The sequence below is a fragment of the Mugil cephalus genome, chromosome 10 (assembly GCF_022458985.1).
Source record: "Mugil cephalus isolate CIBA_MC_2020 chromosome 10, CIBA_Mcephalus_1.1, whole genome shotgun sequence".
NCBI classification, from domain to species: domain Eukaryota; kingdom Metazoa; phylum Chordata; class Actinopteri; order Mugiliformes; family Mugilidae; genus Mugil; species Mugil cephalus.
Window position 1 is genome coordinate 5,714,342 of NC_061779.1, and position 20,284 is coordinate 5,734,625.

The following is a 20,284-nucleotide window of genomic DNA, read 5'->3' on the forward strand; positions in this document are numbered from 1 at the left end:
TTTTAAAGCACAGCGTGGTGATTTGCTCTTGGAATCCAGCTGAAAGCATTTTAACTTGGCAGAATGAGGAACATTTAAAGCAGCGTTTCGAGTGGGTACACAGTGTCTCACTGCGGGCGCATGTTTGTTAGCATTTATTCCATCAGGAGAGCATCACAAGTCGCCTTCCCCCGAATTAATATGAATATTTTCTTTGTGTGTTTCCAGGGACTCCTCCAGCCACAGGTACCGGCACGCTGATCATTCACCTGGAAGACTATAATGACAATGCCCCCTATGTGGTGCCGTCGGTAGCACGAGTTTGTGAGGATGCCCACGACATGAACGTGGCCATAGTTGGGGGCTGGGACAAGGACCTGCCGCCTAATGCCGCGCCATTTAAGATTGAACTGGGAAAACAGCCTGGGCTCGACAAAACATGGAAGGTCGCGAGGGTTAACTGTGAGTATTTTATCCAAAAATGAGATGTGTGTGCTCTTGAACTGATATACAGGCACTATTCGGGATTAGTAACGGGAAATGTTTCGCCAATTGAAAGACATCAGGACTTCCAGCAATCAGTACACGTTTCATTCAAGAGGCGGACCAACAATAACCTTAATAGACCGCAAACCATGGCACTGTGTATGACTCACTTTTTCCCTATCCTTTCCGGCAAGTGCTTTTAGCCTGTTCTCTAAGAGTTTCTAGAAAGCACCCGGGGACCTTCAGAATAAAATAAACCAGCAAAAAAAAAAAAAAAAAGAAGGGAGACAAAGAACTGCCAGAGCACTTAAGTCAATTCCACTCCAAGAAAATTCAAGGGTCATTTCATCTGGGTACAATTTTATATCCTGTCACACAGTGTTGACATGAGTGTCTCCAGAATACAGATGGAGCAGCCTTAACTGCCCATGTTCATACAGATGGCGTGATGAAGATGAAGAGGGGGGGAATAAAATGATACAACGCAGGAGTTGGGAAGGAGAAGGATCGTCAACCAAGACGTTGAATCGGGGTTGCATGACCGACAGCGCTGTCTGTGTGTGTCTGAGTGACAGACCAGAGCTAAAACCTGCCCAGAGGTATTAGGTGTGACTGACAGGGGGAGAGGGAGGTAGAGACACTCCTCAATCACCACCACTGGAAGAGACAGATAGGGCCAGCGAATAGAGAGCCCAGTGCTAGCGAAATGGACTGGCACTGTGAACGTCTTAGCTGTCTGTGTCTGTGGACGTCTGTGGAGGCAGGAGAGCTGGTGCTTATGCCTTGGCAGTATGGTATATTTCTATAAAAAAAAAAAAAAAAACTTAAAAAGTTCCAGAGGACAGAAGGTGTAGAGGAGCAACAAGTACGGTGCATTTGAGTCAGCTTTTAGTTTTGAACCGTCTCAGCACCCACAGGATAAAACATACATCAGTACGTCCGTCAGCACCTGCGCTGCTCGGAGCTACACTTTTCCGTTCTGTACTCAAATGAGAGGTTGCACTGGATCACAGTTTTATAGTTCGCAGTTCTGAGGATGTCAGGGGAAAAGAAAGGAGAGACGTTCGTGTTAACTCAAAAATAACGTCAAATGTAGCAATAAAACCGATTCAGTCGGAGTCATGAATCAAGAAAGAACACAGGAAACAACCACAATTTTTAGCAAGCACATTGGTATTTTTAGTGATACTGTAACAGTAAGTCAAAAAAGGACTCAGCCAATTATGCTATTAGGCTAAAGGAGTAGCAATTGCATTATAGATGTTCCAAGGTCATGCTCACCGGATGTTTTAGCTCTTAGTATTTATTTCCAGGTCTTCTGAACTCTGAACCCTCAATAAAATAAGACCTCCATCAAATCAGTGACCAAATTATATTAATCCCTACAAGCAGAGATGGGTAAACTATCCTAAAACTGTACTCAAGTAAGAGTAGTGTTACTTCAAAATAACATTACTCAAGTAGAAGTAAAAAGTAGTTTTCCAAAAACTGTTTGAAACAGTACTGAGTAACTATTTTGCATGTTTTTGTTGTTTTTTGGGGAGAATGATATGAGAAATGAGAAATGTAACATAAAATAAAAATAAGATAAGACTTTATTCATCCCACAATGGAGACATTGTCATTGTTAACAGAAGCAGAGACATTCAGCAATCGCAGACAGTGCACGCAGTGCACATATGGGTGGACTAAAGAATATATATGAGAATATAAAAAATATGAAAAACATACAATGAACAAGGCCAAACAAACAAATGGTCAAATCAAAAAAATATATATATCTTCACAAAAATAAAAACAAAATAATATCTACACAAAATAACAAGTTACGGCACAAATTTCCAGGTCTCACTTTTGGTTGCTATGCCAACAGGCTGCATGTGGTCATGTTAAAAGGTTAAAAGGAGCCAAGTGGTAGATCCACTGGTGGCTCCAGAGAAACAAATAAACAACAAATTGAGTGTAACAGAATGTAGCGGAAGGAAAGAAGCGTTTCTACTTAAGTACGATTAAAAAGCACGCTCCAGTAAAACTACTCTCAAGTAAATGTGAGAGAGTTAAAGTAATTCGTTACCACGCACCTCTGCCTATAATTGATTGTGAACTGCACAAATGGTCTCAATATTTAGGTTTAATTGTGTTTTGTTGTGAGCACGAGCTTGGACGATGTAGTTTCTTTTCTAAGTAAATGCAAAGCTTAAAGTTTCCCACCCCGGAGGTAACAGCTCTGGCAGACAGGTGAAATGTGCAGCTTTGCATATCCTGACACACTGCAGCCTCGAGTGAAGTGGTGGCTCCAGCATTTTATCATGTGTTTCTTAAGAAAATTTTAAAGTGTGATGCAACATAATGTAAGAATCTTATGCAACTTTAAGTGGTGCCAATTTTGTCACCTCAGTTGTCAGAAACGGCTTTGCAGCCAGTAACTTGAGGCCCACAGGTTTTAAGTTATAACACACGCTTTTAGTTCTGCTCTGCAAAATGGGAAGCTTTCAATGTAAACTAGATGGACAGGCCGCCGCCGTCCATTCAGACCACTGAACCTGACGTTTCTTTTTCTTTCCTCCGTGTGCCTCCTGCAGCCACGCACTCCCAAATCATGCTCCTGCACAGTCTGAAGAAAGCCAACTACCAGCTTCCGTTGCTCATCACCGACTCGGGGGTGCCCCCTTTGTCCAACAGCACGGAGGTCAAAGTTCAGGTGTGCATCTGCAAGAAGAACAAGATGCACTGCAGCTCCGCCCACTCCCACTCTGCCAGCGCTGTCGTTCTGCTCGCAACACTTCTGCTCACCCTACTTTGTAAGTACCATCACACAACAGCAAAGAGCTTAATGCTATCATATGTTTTGGGGTATCTTTATGCAAATGTACACTTTTGGGATAATTTTGTTTAGATGCAAAGCAATTCTTTGTATTTGGCTCACTGTAGTCGTGCCTTTCTGTATATACTACTGTTTTGACTAGTGTATACTGCAAGGCGCGATTTCATTCACCTAATGCAAAACTGAGTGTTTTACATATTTCGCCAACCACGCCTTGGGCCCTCCCCAGGAGGTCAAACTTAAATTCACTCTGAATATCTCATTTAAGCCATTAGCAACAACATGAATAATTCAGCGTCGTCCGTTCACATACACTACGTGCCATATTGAGGACGTCCAACAAAATAAACTGTTTGCAACTTAAGCGCCCTTGGGTTGTCCCACCTGGGCCCGTCCTCCGTAGTTTATAGTCCAGCTCTCTGTTCGGTGGCAGAAAAAACAACATAAAAAAAAAAAATAAATAAATAAAATAATGAGAGGGGAAAGGAAAAAGAAGATGTGATGGATGAAAAGCGCAAATAAACAAAGTCATTCCCAGCCTAACAAAATGGCATAATTATTCCATCTTTGTTCTGCTAATTTGTCTTTGACTGTGAAGTGTTTTCTTTGAAGATCATCGGACAAAACACCACCCACATGTGTCTCCCTCTTTTTTTTCAGTTCTCTTCCCCCTTTTTGTTGCCTCATTCCATTGATCCTAACCCCCCCCCCCAAACACACACACACACACACACACACACACTTTATGACTCTCATCCTGCGGCCCACTCCACCATTATTTTTCCTCCACTGTACCACTGTCGCTTTCTCTTTTATTTAGCAATCAGACACGCTTCCATTGTAATCCTTTGCTTACAGGCAGTATCTCTGCTTCTCATTTTCTCCTTTTCTCTCTGTATCTTTGACTCACAGCTCCTAGCATGACCCATTGATCTTCCCCTGGGTATAGATCAATCCGTCTATTGATGCACACATTTCTTTCTTTTTTTTTTTTTTTTGTTTTTACCAAACACTCATCCGTAGCAGATGACTGTGCTGTGTGTCGGAAGGCTTTGTGAGAAGCTTTCGCCTTGAAGAACTCATCATCTCGTTCTCTAATGATTTAGTTCTGCGCACTCAGTCGCCCGAATTTTTCCGCCGAAACTTATGATTCACAGGACTGAAAGTATTAAATTACAACACACTGCGAGAGGCGCCGTAAGCGCCCAGCTCCAGTCCGGCATTGACGGATTATAAGTTGCAGGTGCACCGCGACACACTAATCATGCATGAGGAGGAGCTGATGCTGCGTCAGCGCTGGCGAACGGGGCGGCCTCCTCTCAGAAAGTTTTATGGCTCTGATGTTGAGAGCATCTTAGCTCCTGGCTCATGATAGTTATTCATGCTCTCCTTTTTTTTTTTTTTGGAAATTTTTGTTATCTTCGGTTTCCATGGCAGCAGCAGCGGGTGTCTGAACTAGAAAGCCTGATAATTGGTTGACATGCCAAGATAACATTAGGAAAAAGTCTGCTCTCCAGATGTCCTTTTACTCTGAACGACAGTAGCATTCATTATTCTACTGTAAATAGTGCGGTGATAGACAGTGACATTCATTAACCAAATAGCTGCTCCCGGCAACGCGTTCTTCGCATGCCTGTTCGGGCGACTGTGAACGCATGCCATTCACTTGGACTGAAGCATTTTTGCGCGGACGCGCCGGCGAACGGAGTTACCCTGGAACTGGAGGTTGGAGATAACGGAAAGAGAGAGGAAACAAGGACAGGGTGAGTGTCGGTAGGGAAACTCAGACTGTATTACAGTTGAGGAACAGAGGTTCCACCAATTCAGACGATGAGGACACACACACACACACACACACTCTCACACACGCTCAGAGAGATGACTCCTGCTCGAGCTCATCACAGAGACCTGTGCTGGGGGACAGATAGAGGGGACTGATCGCTGCAGTGTGTAGTCAGATAGGCTGACAGAGAGGCAGAGAGGATCCTGTTTCAATTCCCTTATCTCCGAGCTGAACTCTGACCTTCGCAGGATAGAGATGAGGGGAAGAAAAATGAATGAGAGCCAGAGGGGAAGGATGGGAGAAGAAGACGAGAGAATAAAGGTGTGAAGATTAAACTCTTCCACTTTTGTTCAGTTTTTGCCCACCAGGCACCAGGCACCAGGCGTGCAGTCTGCAGGGCCAGCGGGACAGCTTTCTTAATTCCTCTCTCTCTCCGTGCAGCTGTATTTCCCTTCGCCTGACGTCTCACACAGCCAAGCATGTCCCATAAATGTTACATTCATAAAATTAAAATTCACTCCCAGTAAAATAAAGCCTATACAGCAGTCGCTGTATAGGCAATGACTGGAGAAGAAACTTTTAGACCAGACCAGGCGCCCCCACCCCATAGCCAAAGGCTCCTCACTAACAGCAACCTGTTCACAGACACCACAGGACGCCCTCAGAAGGCCCGTGTCCATTCTCTGATGAGTCACAGCGGTTTTGGAGACATACACAATATCAGGGAGGTGGTCATAATGTTATGCCTGATCAGTGCACAATGCAATGTTCAGTAAACATTACAAGGAGATACTGCCATCTGTTTTTTTTACTGCCAAGATGTTGCCAATCATCTGTTTTTACCCCAAACACTCAAGGGAACTATTTTTTGTTGCAGTATCTACAGAAAATTGTGGCAGACGTCATTAGCATTTAAGCAAAACCTGCATTCTTACTTTAATCAACTGTTCCAGTTAAAAAAAAGAGAGAAAAAAAGAAAAACAACAACAATTACTGAAAAAATAAATAAAATCCTTCCTTGCTACATCAAATAAAATAGCATAATTTCTATAAACGTCATTTCGACTGGATATTAGTGTAAACCAGGTAAAAAAATAAATTAATAACTACCCAATAAATGTCTAAATTGCTTATTAAAACCCCGATAAATATGCAGCGGTTTTGAAAATGTGACAGATCACAATTTCCAGCTGTCAAAGCAGCGCAACGTGCTTCTCTCTGACTTTTCCCGCGCCAGTCGTCCAGGTGCGCTGTGGTTTAAAAATGGCATCTGTCAGAATAATCATTGGCGAGATTTGTCAGTATAAATAGAGATCAAACAAACACAGCTACAGTGAGGCATTACACTGCAAAGCCAGAAGAAGTGAACGCAGGCTCAGCGGTGCGGTACTTAGAGGACTTAAGGTTTCCATGTCACGCTTGTGTAAACTGAGGGGATTAAAGAAGAGTACAGTGACGTTCCCCTTAAGACTGATTCATGTAATTGTATGTTCAGACATTATTCTGCACAGTGAAGCTCAATGGAGTGGAGGTACACATGTTCATTGTCGCTGCAGAGAAAGATAAAGAAAGTTTAAGTTGTCGGAATAATAAATCTCCAAATTCATAATTATTTCTTTATGTTTTCTTTTTTTTTTGACATTACACCTCCACGATGAATGTGTCATATCAGGGGGAGGGGGAAAAAAGAGATGCATGAAAGCCTCCTGATGTGAGCACAGGAGTGACAGACGGTGCGTGAATGTACCTATGGAGTGTGAAACTGAAAATGGGGTTTATTCAGATTTGATGTGAAGTTACATTGAACGATGGATTCTGTGTATCATTGTTTTTTTGCACTGGTTCTCAGGAGAAAGAGTGGATTACTAAGAGCCTGGAAGGTTTTAACTGGTACAATATTATTAGACGAACAGACTCGATAGAGACCAAAAAAAAAAGAGAGAGAGAGAGAGGAAAGCTGCATCACCTGCCCTTCACTGACAGATGTGCTCTTGTTGCGTGGGTATGCCGGATGCAAAACTACTTTAAATGATGTGTGTGTTCTGAAGCGTGCTTATTAACATGGCGGTGACCTGTGCTGTGTGCTGTCTGCTGATCACACCTCTCCATCCAGCCTTTCCGAAGACTCCTCCGCCGCCCCTGAGCTCTGTAGCACCGCCCAACTTCTCTTTCTGTCCTTGCTCTCTGCCGTGTGATGCTCAACTGGGGTTGCTTTTCAGACCCTTAAATAATGTATGTAACCCTGCAGGACACAGAGGGAGGGAGGATGAGAGTGCGTCTGCGTGTGCAGAGTTCCAGCATACACTCTGTCTCGAAATGCTTAAGAGACCTTTGTTTGCTGTTGCAGGATTGGCAGATAAAACCCAGAGCTTTGCAGGAGCCTGCTTTCCACTCCTTACCGTTGTAAACTTCCTTTTGAGATATATTTGAGACATATTTGCACATGCACAGAGATAATGATAAGGCAGGGAACAATTACAGCCCTGTTGTGGGAAAATGCCTGAAAGATTCAGGTCTGGCATGGTAAATCTCTTGCTCCACCTAATTGAGGAAGCTAGTTACAGTCAATATGCATATGCTGCAGACATGTATATACACACACACACACACACACACACACACAAACACAGGTAGTCATAAGAAGGATTCCTAATTCTATAAGTAATTTTAAGGAGGAATGCTCCATTTTAGCTTGAAATACAGGTGGCAACACAGATGACCACACTGCCCCCTATCAGTGTACACGTGAACTGTACAAATACATGCATTTTCCCCAAGCAGCATGTCCTCATTGTTGCACAAATACAATGGCATTCCAGTTTGGAAGCAGTATGTTGACCAATATACAGTGCATGTAAATATAGGGTACCCCCCGCTCCCCACATCATCACAATATGGGAAACTGGCATATGGGAAATCAGGTGATGAAATGAAAATCTTTAGGGAGACAGATGCTGACGCTCTTGAACTCTCGCATGCGCACACTCATTTCATCCTACACTGCTCTAATATGCCCTGTATGTGCTCGATTTAGAGACCCCAAACTGCATTGTGCAATCATTTCCTTCCAGGATTACCGGCTTCAGCCGCAGACCTGACTGCTGTTAATGCAGTGCAGTGAACTGCTGCTCCTGTTTGCTCCTCTGTAGGTTCAGAAAGAGTAATACTGTAATTCTGAGAGCGAAGGCAAGAAAGAGAGTGTGGTTAAAAACACGGCGTTTACCATTAAACACAACAAATAACTCCCAGCCCAGATGCCACTAATTTACCTCCATCCTCCCGGGGGTTTTAGTCCACGCTTTTCCTCCAGTCTGATCCCTCGCTTCGTTCTGACAGCCACTTCTCCTCTTCCCTCTCGAGCTCTACACTAATCCCCCTCCCAGCTAGAGAGACAGGATGTTTAGGGGCTTATTTACTCTTGTAAAAATATGACTTTTTCCGCAGCCTCCTTTGAAGAGACCTTGTGCCAGAGTGATGTGTATCGTGAAACAGTTGTTTCTGCCTCCAGATCAAGCTGTGAAGGGGTTTTGATCTTTGGACTGAGATTTGAAAAGACACACGAGGGGGGGTGGTTGAAGATGTGCACTGCTTCATAACTGGCTGGGCTCTGACTAGATTTCACGATACGATATGTATCATGATGCTTGAGTCACGATACGATACATTATTGCGATGTTATGATATTGCGATATATTGCAATATTCTACATACTTCGCTGAGAAATATTAAATGCAGATAAAGTGGTGTGGAAGAAAGAATATCGCAGTATATTGCCACATCGATATTTTTTTCCCAACCCTAGCTCTAACTGAACAAAAACACATGTCTAGAGACCTTAATTAGGCACTGACTTTGAGTAATGACTTTTATTCCATTAATAAATATAGAATGTTATTGTTTGCAGATAATAATCTACATATTTACCTTATATTAACATGTGAGCTGCACACAGTGGGAACCCAAAAAGTTCCAAAAAGATGCATAAATTATTTGTTGATCATTAGCAAGTCACCCTTAAAGGCTTAATAAATTGCTCATAAGTGTGAAGCTGTTGCATTAGACTGCACTCATGTTTCACTCATGTATTATAAATGATTTGTTGCTACATTTGTTGCTACATCTGTTAAACAGTTATACAAGGGCGTGCGGGGACTTTCTGGTCCCAAATCTCAAGCTAGCAAAAATATGTATTATTGAAATGTATTTAAACATTTATATTCCAGATGAGGTAATGCAAATGTGAACTCTAACTATGTGATTTCAGCAGTTTTGAAACTCTTGAAGAAACCTTTCTCACTGGTGATTTCCAATATAGGTTGACAATATTTATCCTAGTTTTCTTTGTAGGACAGCGCATCTGACAGGTTTTACTGGCATTTAAATCAAATGGTTTGGGAATTTTCAGAAAAATCTTTAGATTATTAATCAACTTTTCTTTCCTCTAGTTAAGCTTATATTATTAGTTATATAGAGTCTGTTACAGATGTTAAACATGCCGCAAAAGTGAAGCCAAAGCAAATAGAGCTCCCCCTGGCGACTGGCTGCAGTACAGGTCACAAGCGCCACCTCCTCTATGTAAGTAAATGTGACTTGGCCCAAATATAAAAACTAAAATACACAAATACTCAAAGATTTTTTCCAAAGATAGTTTCAGTCATTTTAGATAGTCAATATATTTCAGATGCATTCTCAAGTATCGATTTTTCTGATAAATTTTCTTAGATTGTTATTTGACGCTATAGAAACAGGATGTTACATCACGATCACTACAAGTTGCCATGCCAACCGCTCTGTTAAGCGGTCCTGTAGGACCATGAGAGTTGGAAAGAACAAATAAATAAATAAGTACAGGTATAATCTATCATTTCCTTCTAACTGGTGGAGGTAGAGCAGAGCGCAGTATTAATTAAATGAAAACCAAGTGAGTCTGGTCATCGATATTGCAGCTCACGGACCGTCCTGCTCAGACTCTGGCTCCAAAGTCACAAGATGCTGCCATCCATTTCCCTGGGAAAATAGCGGCAGTTTGACCACTGCAAGGAAGTGGAGATGTTGTCCATATTTATATACAGTCTGTGGTTGAACGTCTTGGGTCCTGGTACTGTTCAAAAACAGGTCAAGCTCAGTACTACAATTCCTGCAAACATTCTTCCAGCAGCTGCTACTTCATAAATACAAAGGATGAGAGATTATGTATCCATTTACACAGCAACAAAAACCCACTGGTTAATATAAATAATTGTCCTTTCGCAATCACCGCACATGCAGCCAGTGATTGGATTTAATGCTTCACGCTAGTGAAGGAAATGTCCCAGTCAGCGGCAGGAATGATGGCCATTAACAATGGAAATGCTGTATAGACAGGCAGCTACAGAATGTAAATGCATTCAGTGGTTAATGTTCAGAAAATGGTGATCCAAACCTGGGCTTGATTTAATGAAAACCTGAAGAATTCTGACTCACCAGGCAGTAGTAAATGTATAAATAAGTTTCTCATAAATCGTTGTTTTTATTGTGCTTGTGTAAAATATGAGTGCAGTCCAGTTCACCAAAAATGTGTGGCTCATTCCTCTCTAAATCCTGTACACTGGTATGGCGTATTAACTTTCATGATAGTCAGTGTAATACACTGACAGATTCTCTGTCTTCCTCTGTAATGTTCCTTCCTTCATGCTGCTATGCCTCTGTTTCCGTCGAGCAGCCGTGACATACCTGGGCTAATCAACTGTCGCCCTTGTCTCCTCTCAGCAATTAGAAAGGCTGGAAAACAGGTTACTGTTCCCTCCAGTGTCCCAATTCCCCCTTCGCTTCCCACAGCTTGTTAAATTTACATTTTACGCTTTAAGCTGACGCTTTTACCCAGGGAGACTGGCAATAAGTGGAGACGGAAAGATAAGTCAACATCAGTAAATGGCTGTGGTGGTACAAGAATAGGTCATTTACGTACATGGTGAAGGGACGTGCGAGCCAAAATGTAGTCACCAGTGTCGAGGAATGAAAATATTCCCTTTCTGACGCATGAGTTTGTGTTTTTCATGTTGCGTTCGAACGGGGAGTGACAGAAAATATTGTTTATACTGTGTATATATACGCATGAAATGTATTTTGGGAGCATTTCCAAGCAGGATACAAATGTGAGAACATTATGCTGCATGCCAAAAATGTCACACTTGCACCGTTCAGCCACAACATTAAAACCACTGGCAGGAGAAATAAAAAGCATTGACCAGCTTGTGACAGTTCAGTGTCCTGCTGGGAAACGTTTGGACCTGTCATTTGTGTGGATGTTTCTTAGACATGTAGCACCCACTTAGACCAGACCAGACACCCACACCCCACAGCAATGACACTCACTTGATAGAGTATGGTAGGTATAGATAAGGTAAGCCTGTTAATGACACTCCTTGATGGAGTGTCATTGCTGTGGAGTGGGAGCCGTCCCCAGCAGGATGCAGCCTGACAGAGGCATACACTCAAAAACAGTTCATTAGTAATAATAATAATAATAATAATAATAATGCATTGGTTTTATATTGCACTTTTCCATTTTTAGATGCTTAAAACGCTTAAAATTGAATGCATTTGTCACATCCTGGTCCTGGTAAACTACAGCTGCCGTGGGGCAGAGTGACGGAAACATGGCTGCCAATTTGCACCAACGGCCTGTCCCACCACCACCAAATATCACTCATTCACAAGCATACACCAGGGAACATACACCTGGGGGCAAGGTAGGTTAAGTTTCTTGCGCAGGGACACAACAGACAGACTAGGGATAGGACGGAATTGAACAGCCAACCTTTCGGGTATTGGACGACCTCCTGAGCTACCTAAAAAAAACATGAAGATCTGCAGGTGTTGACGTGACCTCCAAATTCACATCCCAAATTGATCAAGTATCTGTGGCTCTGGAACAAGTCTGATCCACAGAGGCCCCTCCCCTCAACTCACAGGAACCAAATCCCCCTCCCATTCTGTTGCCAGACACCACAGGACACTCTCAGAAGGCCCATGTCCGTTCTCTGATGAGTCTCAACTGTAATGGAGAAAACCTACACAATATTAGGAAGGTGGTCATAATGTTACGCCTGATCAGTGGACAGGAATTATTAAGAAACCCATACGTGTGTTATTATAGCTGATTCTGCTCACTGTAACATAACGTGCCTCATACATTACAAAGCCGATATCCGGTATGGCGATTATATTCAATTCATCGCTTCCTATCTAATTCTGTCTTCCCTCCATTTCTGACGTATGACTTCATAGTTTGTCTGTGTCGGAGCTGAGGTTGAATTGATGCAGCAGCGTATTTCCATGTTGACGTCTTGACTTTTTAGCCAGAGGCGGAGAATTGTCTCTTCCGTATCCGGGAGTTCCTGAGTCTCATTATTTTAGCGAACGTCTCATTTCTGAACCGTCAGTTCCTTTGAGTGTTTCCCACTTTTTGTTTCCCTTTCGGGGCATTTGCGATGCGAAATAAATAAATAAATAAAATAATAAGTCATCCCCAGCCTCTGCATATACTATCTCCCCTATTATTTATTCACCTCCATTTAGGCATGCTTCCTTCACTTCATTATTTTTGTGTATAGTGTATAGCCCATTTCATTTTACAGTGTCTGGAAAATTATGACACAGATTCCCCGTGACTGCTCTCCAGTATCGTAGCCGCAAAGAGAGAGAAAATACTATTGGCATGTCACCAGCCAAAACGCATGATCACTTGGTCTGACTGCCCACTTATTAGACAAAGCACACAAGAGGTGTGAGGGCAGCTATGCAGCCCACTCAAACCCTCTCAATGGAAACAAATAAAGCCTAAAACAGTGAACGCTTTGGAAAGAAAACTCTAGCTATGACAAATTGCCACCTCCAAATTTGTTGTTTTACACCACATTTCGCAGGATTAGCCGTAAAAACGCAAGGCTTATAGGTAAGCCCGTTAAGTACGACTAAATGCTCACGGTACATCTGATCAATTCCTCTTGGTCAAAATAAAGAAAAATGAAAAAACTGTGCAGTGAGGTGAAGTGTATCTAAAACATCTGTACCTAGCTAACTTTCTTAGCTACAAATCCTCCAGAGGCTAATTAAACTTGAAGATACCAGGCACATAATGAGATAAAAATCAATCTCAGTGTGATAAAGGCAAGCACTTATAAATATTAAATGTTATTTTTTATTTGATTAGATAGTATCTTGAAATGGACACTAGCTAGCCCATTCATCAATCATTTTCTTGGTTTGCTAAGTTCATAAAGAACATTAATGCTTTAAGTTCTTAACTCAGTCAGAATTACTTAATACATCATTAACATTTACCAAAGATTTAAGAAGTTGTGTTAGGACAGTGAAGTTATGCTAACTTTATGCTAACCATTGCTTTATGCTAACCGTAGTTTCATCCCATAGAAATTTCATGCATATTGATTTATTACCTCGGTATGAACTTCAGAAATTACATTTCATTAGGAGTGAGACAAAATCTGTGAGTCATCCCCTCCATTACTTTTCTCTAAATGTAGGCTAGTTAGCAGCTTATCTCCATCACAGCAGGCTGTGCAAATTTACTTTAAGAACCTGGGAATCCATTCTTTAAACGTGGGCTTCTTATGAATCCAAAAAGTGGATTAGGAGAGTGGTACGAAAGCTGAAAGTACATTTGTCAGTGCGGCAAGTTCAGTATTTATTTAACTTCTCACTCGGTTTCAATTTAATTTAATAAGGAGGAGATTTGCGGAGCGTTTGTGCAACCCGACGAGCGTTATTGCGAAGCGTGCAGAATAACAGCACAGGCTCGGTGACATTCTCTTGAACTCGCAGCGACAAAAAAACTGAGGTAGCGAGGCTCAGTGCGGTTTCGGGATATTGTTGCAATAAAGACATATCAGAGAACATGTAAAAAGGCTGATGGGTAAAGGATGTGAGTGGAATGGCAAACAGGAGCGAGGAGGGTTTCCTCTTAAATGCTCGGCTGTCTCTAAACATGTCAGGAATAAAGAGCAGGGAGGGAGGAGATGGCTGGCAGAGAGGCAATCAATAAACTCTCACATTTCATGCCGCAGCGGGCGCGTGTGTGTGTGTGTATTTATGCGTGTGTGTGTGTGTGTGTGTGTGTGTGAGAACTACATGTGTGTTTGTGTGTGTTGTATTAAAGCTAGCTCATTGGAAGCAATTGTACCAGACTGATGAGACAAACTGTCACATTACCAGAGAACATACCCGGCCCTACTCTACACTTGTTTTTCTTAGATTCTCAAACCACAGCAGGGAGAACAACGTCATCATTATTACGCTGCATGAACTGAAGCAGATTCTCTTATCAGAAATAAGATATAGTGATTAGAAATTAGTAGAAGCCAGGATACTTTAATATATACATTTTTTTTTTTTTTATTATCCAGGAGTGTCCTCAGTACCATACACTCGTCTATTCATCATCAAATTTGAAGTATTATTCAAGCACACATCAGTAGCCAATTAATCTGAACTGCATCCACTGCAGAAAGTGTCTCCTAATGGCACGGCAATCAAAAGCGAAAAATCAAAAGCTCCGTACCCGCGCTCTAACTTTGCCCGAGTTGCTTGTGATCAGACGCATCGATTGAACCGTCCGGACCGCTGAAGAAGCTGCACGCCGACAGAGTTTCAGTATGGAACCTCACATTAAAGCCAATTACGTGGCTGCCCGTTGGCTGAAGTTGACCCAAGAGTGAACAATTATAACTTCTCTGTTCTGTCCTTACTGAATCTTTAATGAGGCGATACCATCACTTGTCCCGGGTAATTGATTGCAGTTGATCCGGTTCACAGATGACCTTGACTTTGCTGTATTTTTTTTCTTTCTTTTTCTTTCCTCGCACACAGTTCACTTCTCTTCTCTTTTCTCACTTCCCCTTTTTCTCCTCTCTTTTATCTCTCCTCCCACCAGGCCTGTAGATTCTGCCGAACACCTCCCGTAGTCCGTTTTGCAACACTGAAAAGCAACGACTTATCTCCCTCATGCAACCAAGGCTTATGTGAGAAGAAGAAGAAGAAGAAGAAGACGCGAGAAGAACTCCTCTTCTCGCCACGACAAATCAAACACGAAAATGTACACGAACCCCCACCGGCACAACTGCTGTATAACACCACTCAGCGTTTTCTTCCTTATCTTTTTTTTTTTTTTTTCCCACTTCTCACTTATCTGCTGCCGTCGCCTCCTTCTCTTCATCTTCGCTCTCCTTGTTGCTTATGTCCTCCCCGGCTTCACTCTTCTCTCATCCCATTTTTTTTCTTGACATTTACCTCCATCTGTCCTCTCTATCCTCCACTTCACCCACCGCTGATTATTCCATTTCTCTCTTAGAGTTTTCGCCGTACTCCATTTTCGGCCCCTGGGTATTGCACTTGCAGGCAAATGCTGAGCGTTGGCAACATTTATGGCATCACGCCCCATCCACAGAAGATACTTGAAACAACATGTATATTGATATTGTAACACAACAAAGGCTAGAAATCTATTTCGTATCGAACCACACCTTAAGCCTCCAGGCTCCACCACCCTCTCCGGTTCCTCTCAAGCCACTTAGCTTTCTTGGATTTCCCTAGCTTTCTTTTCCTCTCACAGCTTCCTCTGTTGTCTTTCGTCCCTTGGCTCCATCTCTTCCCTCCTCCACCCTCTCCACGCATAGACATCGTCCCGCTATCTATCAGCCTTCCCCATCTCCTCCTCCCCCCCGTCTGTCTATTGACCTCCCTGTCTCTCGCTAGGCCAGAGAACACTGCAAAGGCTGAGCTACCGTCCTGGTCGGGGGGGTGGTGGGAGAAGAACATCGACTTTTTTTTGATGTGTTCCTTTCTTTTCTCGTCACAGACTGTGTTTGATCTTGTTTCCCTCTTTAAGCGGAGAGAACAAAGCCTGTTTCCTTTGTCTGCAGTGGTTGTGGTCTTTTAGGACAAGGTGGTAGCCATAAGCCTTCAAAGTCGGAAACTCTCTGGAGTCGTTTCTTCGATTTGCTTCTGTTTTTATTGCATTAGTTGTCATGGAGTGGAAAACAGTATATCTTTATAGTAACGGTGTAAACCCTAAAAAAAATAAAATAAAAAAAAGTACTATGATATAAATATTTTATTTTTTACCATTGTATAAATATACAGTATTGATTAACTTATGTACTTTGATTGCAAGTTCTTTGGTCACCCACACAGTGAGTAAATAAACTTCTCCTTTTTTTTCCCCCCCTGTGGATTCTAGACACTATTTCTAATGCTATTGATGTGTTGACTATTTTACTGTAACATCGTTTCTTTTGTTGTTGTTTTTTTTTTTTTAAAAAAAGAAAAAAAAAATCTGTGATTAATTGCAGAACCAGGAGTCTTAGTTTTGATGACTGCACTTGTGATTAGGTTAATTATTATTTTCTTTGTCTCCTATCACTTTTTTGTTCTGCCCTCTCCAGCCATCTCTCATTAGGGTCACAAGAAGATGTGTAAGAAGAAAACAAAGGTGGTTTTGGTGGATAGTTTTGCTTTTTTTTTGTGTTTCTCCTCCTCTCGGCTCATCTTGAAGAACTTAGCGTGTGTGGGTTCGTTTGGAAGACCACCTTAAAGAAAAATATGACATTTTGAATGAGTTATGTCTGTCTTTTGCACTAATTTAATAAAGCCGTTACTGAAAATTCCCACAATGTTGCAGATTGTGTGTTTCCCGAAAGACTTTTTGATCTCTTGCGAAAGGATTTGTGTACCAGTTTACCGTATAAGTCATGTGTAAATCTTATGAATTGTGTATTTTTTTCAAATTTGGAATATCTGACCACTGCCATCTGGTGTGGTCTGACTTACCAGACGCCTCAGCACTACACTCGATTCTAGGAGTTTAGTCAACAGAATACTTGTCATTGCAATACCTGGCCTCAGCCGCGATGGAGGGTTTCATGTCATCAGTGCATCATCAATCTGGAAGTCGCCATGTTGGAGGCACTGGCAAGGTAAACAAAGTGCACGAACTGAAGTAGATTGTGGAAAATGGTAAATTATTGCCGTGTTTTTGACTGTACCAATCAGACAGATCATGAAAATTGTAGATTGACAAAAGATAAAAGAGGAAAGTAGAGGCGCTTGTGGTTAGCAAAGCTAAACTGAGATCTACGAGGCTAATTCTGCCGAATACCTCAAAAACGGACAAAATCCAAATTTGTTTGGCCCGTTCTTGTCAGGTAATTGAAATGTTGATAGAAGCGGCTCTTAAATAATTTTCTAGTGTAATGATAATAATATAATTCTTATATTCTTCTTGAGGTCTCCGTGGTTACAGCTACTGAGTGGCAAAATGTGAGAGTTGAGCATGGAGATTAGCAGCATTTGTTTCACAGGCTTTAATAGCATTTAAATTGTAAAATCAAAGTATGACTTCGTCAAAGCAGCATAAATTAATATTACCTGACACTAAATGTGAACCACAACACCAGGTGTCTGTGCCTGGATTCCGGTTGTTGTTTCTCCTTACTGCAGCAACACATTTACTTCTCTTTTCTTTTGCAGATATCTGTAAAAATATATCTCAGACTGCTTCTCAAATCTGTTGGTTCAGTCAATTACACAACAACTCTTTCCCATTTTGTAATTAAGTTACTAGTCCACGTTTCCAAATCCATACTAGTTCGTATGGATCATTGTTGAGTCCAATTGTCTTTAATTTCATCTGATAATCCACATTTTTCCTGGTTGAGTAGTTTAATACTTTCTTTATGCAAAATGTGACTCTCATATTTGTTATGTTTGCAAGTTAGGAGATGGTTAGTTAAGCTTAGCATGACTCGACGATCAACACTATCGATGCTAACTGAGTTGTTGTTGTTAAGAGGTTCATTCAAACTCATAGAACAATAAAGGGCATCGCTGTAGCTGCTTTAAGGCCTTCCAGTGAACAAATTAAGGTGAATACAAGTAAACTTGACAGTGTCAAAACATTAATAACAGACCTCTGCTACAACAGATTAGAGTGACTGACGTGCAGGACACATGAAAGGGCGATACCATTGCCACAGCATGAGGAATACAGGCTATGAATCAGTGTCACTCACCAAACATTGCATTTAAGCCAATAGTTCACTTCAGCCTTTCAAACTTTCTGATTTCTTTGTTCGAGAGAAAAGCGAAAAGGGTGGAAAGTGCAAATAAAATAAAGACCCTTTTTCTGGTTGTGTTGTGTGGCTATTGTTTTGTTGACAGGTGCTGGATGTCGAGTCAACAAAATGCTTTTTATCCAGACAGGTTAAAAGACTATATTTCCACTGATGCATGCTGACATGCACTCGAATGATCTTGCAATGATGATAATGGCCATTTTATTTCTGACTGATGTAGGAACCCTGTAATTGTAAAACTATTTCACAAAACAGTCTGTTATTCATGGCTTTAACTCTTTTAATACTCTTTATTTAGTCTTTGGCAACTCTGAGATGCAGCCCTGTCCGTGATTTCTGAATTGTGCTTTTATGTCAGCTACCTGCGCTGGTAGCTGACAGCTTTAATGATTGCAACACGCTTTCATCTAACACAGCCCCTTGCTTCTTCAAGCTCTTTTAATAACCAGCGAGTCTTAACACCCCTGTTGTCTTCCTTTATTACTTGCAAGGTGCTTTGCAACTGAGGTTAATACCTGCTGTTGCCGCAACGAAATCTGTGATCTCTGACGTTGACGGGTATGGATGCGAACACTTTCCAGGCAAGTCGTCACAGTTCATCAGGGCTTATTAATCTAAGGAGACTCTGTTTTTTTCAGTGCTTTTTGTTGAATTTGGATGTGCCAGCCACTTCACGTTTGAACGAGGTTTTAAAGACTACTGTTAAAACATTATAACAGGAGAGGTGAATGACACTAAACGTCTTGTGACAATTCAATGTTCTGCTGGGAAACATTTGGACCTGGCATTTGGGTGATTGCTACTTAGACATTTACCACCCACTTGGACCAGACCAGACACCACCTTAGACAAAAAAAACATGAAAAACAGCACCATGTGTTGACCTGGCCTCCAGATTCATTAGATCCCAAATTGATCCAGTATCTGAAGACCCACGTCCATTTTCTGATGAGTCACATCTGTTTTGGAGGCACCTTTAAATTAACTACACAATATTACGGTCATAATGTTGTAGAAGTTCGATGTAAAAAGTGAGAGACAATTCAACATATTTTTTAGAAGAAAAACAAAACAGTATTCAGTCTTGTCTAGTGCTGATATGGCTAATTAAATAGCTGTTTGTAAAGTTCCCATTATGTACAGAACAGATTTTGCTGTGTATTCAAGTTTGTTACTGAGAGATTGATATTTATTTGCTATGGGCCTCATATTAATGATACCTTCTTGGAGTCTAAGTAAATTTATGTGCAACATACAGGGTCTGGCTGACAGTCAAACAACACTTCCTAACTTCCTGTACAACTCTGTCACAACCGATAGACAGTGAAAACACACACAATCAACAGATGTGTGATGCTGTGCACACCTGCATGCATCTGCACATGTGCAAGCACACAGAAGCAACTGTTTACGAGGGGCACACGAGTAAATGATGGGTTCAGTTTATGCCGTACCCTCAGTGGCACAGAAGGTTACCCACCTCCCACGTTAAGCGAGTGCCATGTAAGGTATTGGCACACGTTTCCATGTGCTCATCACCAGGGGCTCAGTTCATTCATGTTTCATGATACTGTTTCATATCAGATGTTCATGGGGAAGAAACTGAGATTCAGAGATTCTCTTCAACTTAAGTAGGACAAGGTGAGCACTGAAAGGAAGGACAAACTGGAAGCTTCATTTATACAAAGTTAAAATAAAAAACTATGACTTCTAAATGAAAGATGAAATACTGTGGAGGAGAGGCGCGTGCCTCTTTGTAGTTTCAAAACATAACCAACCACTGGTAGAGCATTTCATTTTGCTTCCTAATTAGTAGTGGCTGCTTTATAGATCTGCCAGCATGGAGAGCCTCCTCTTCGCAGCTTCCTGTAAGTTTAATTCAGGAAATGCCAATAGCAACCGTACCATCCAGTGATAATGATACCAATACCCTCCATCCACCGTCTCCCACTCAGCCGCTTGGACTCATTTATTCCCTCCTAGATGATCATTTAGTGCCTATTAACACAAGATCCTCATCTGTAATGACTACTCAATTATCATTTGCACTCTCATTCTGCATTGGCATAGCAAGGTTAA

General features: G+C 41.7%; 1 protein-coding gene across 1 annotated transcript in view; it reads left to right on the plus strand.

Moving 5' to 3' along the window:
- cdh13 (cadherin 13, H-cadherin (heart)) overlaps positions 1-16,739 on the plus strand; it is a 340,354-nt gene extending 323,615 nt beyond the window's left edge. Inside the window, exons 13-15 of the mRNA XM_047596634.1 lie at positions 208-441; positions 3,048-3,266; positions 15,007-16,739. Coding sequence (XP_047452590.1) covers positions 208-441; positions 3,048-3,266; positions 15,007-15,014 — 461 coding nt within the window. The 3' untranslated portion in view covers positions 15,015-16,739. The remainder of the gene's footprint in view (positions 1-207; positions 442-3,047; positions 3,267-15,006) is intronic.
- The last annotated feature ends 3,545 nt before the right edge of the window (positions 16,740-20,284 follow it).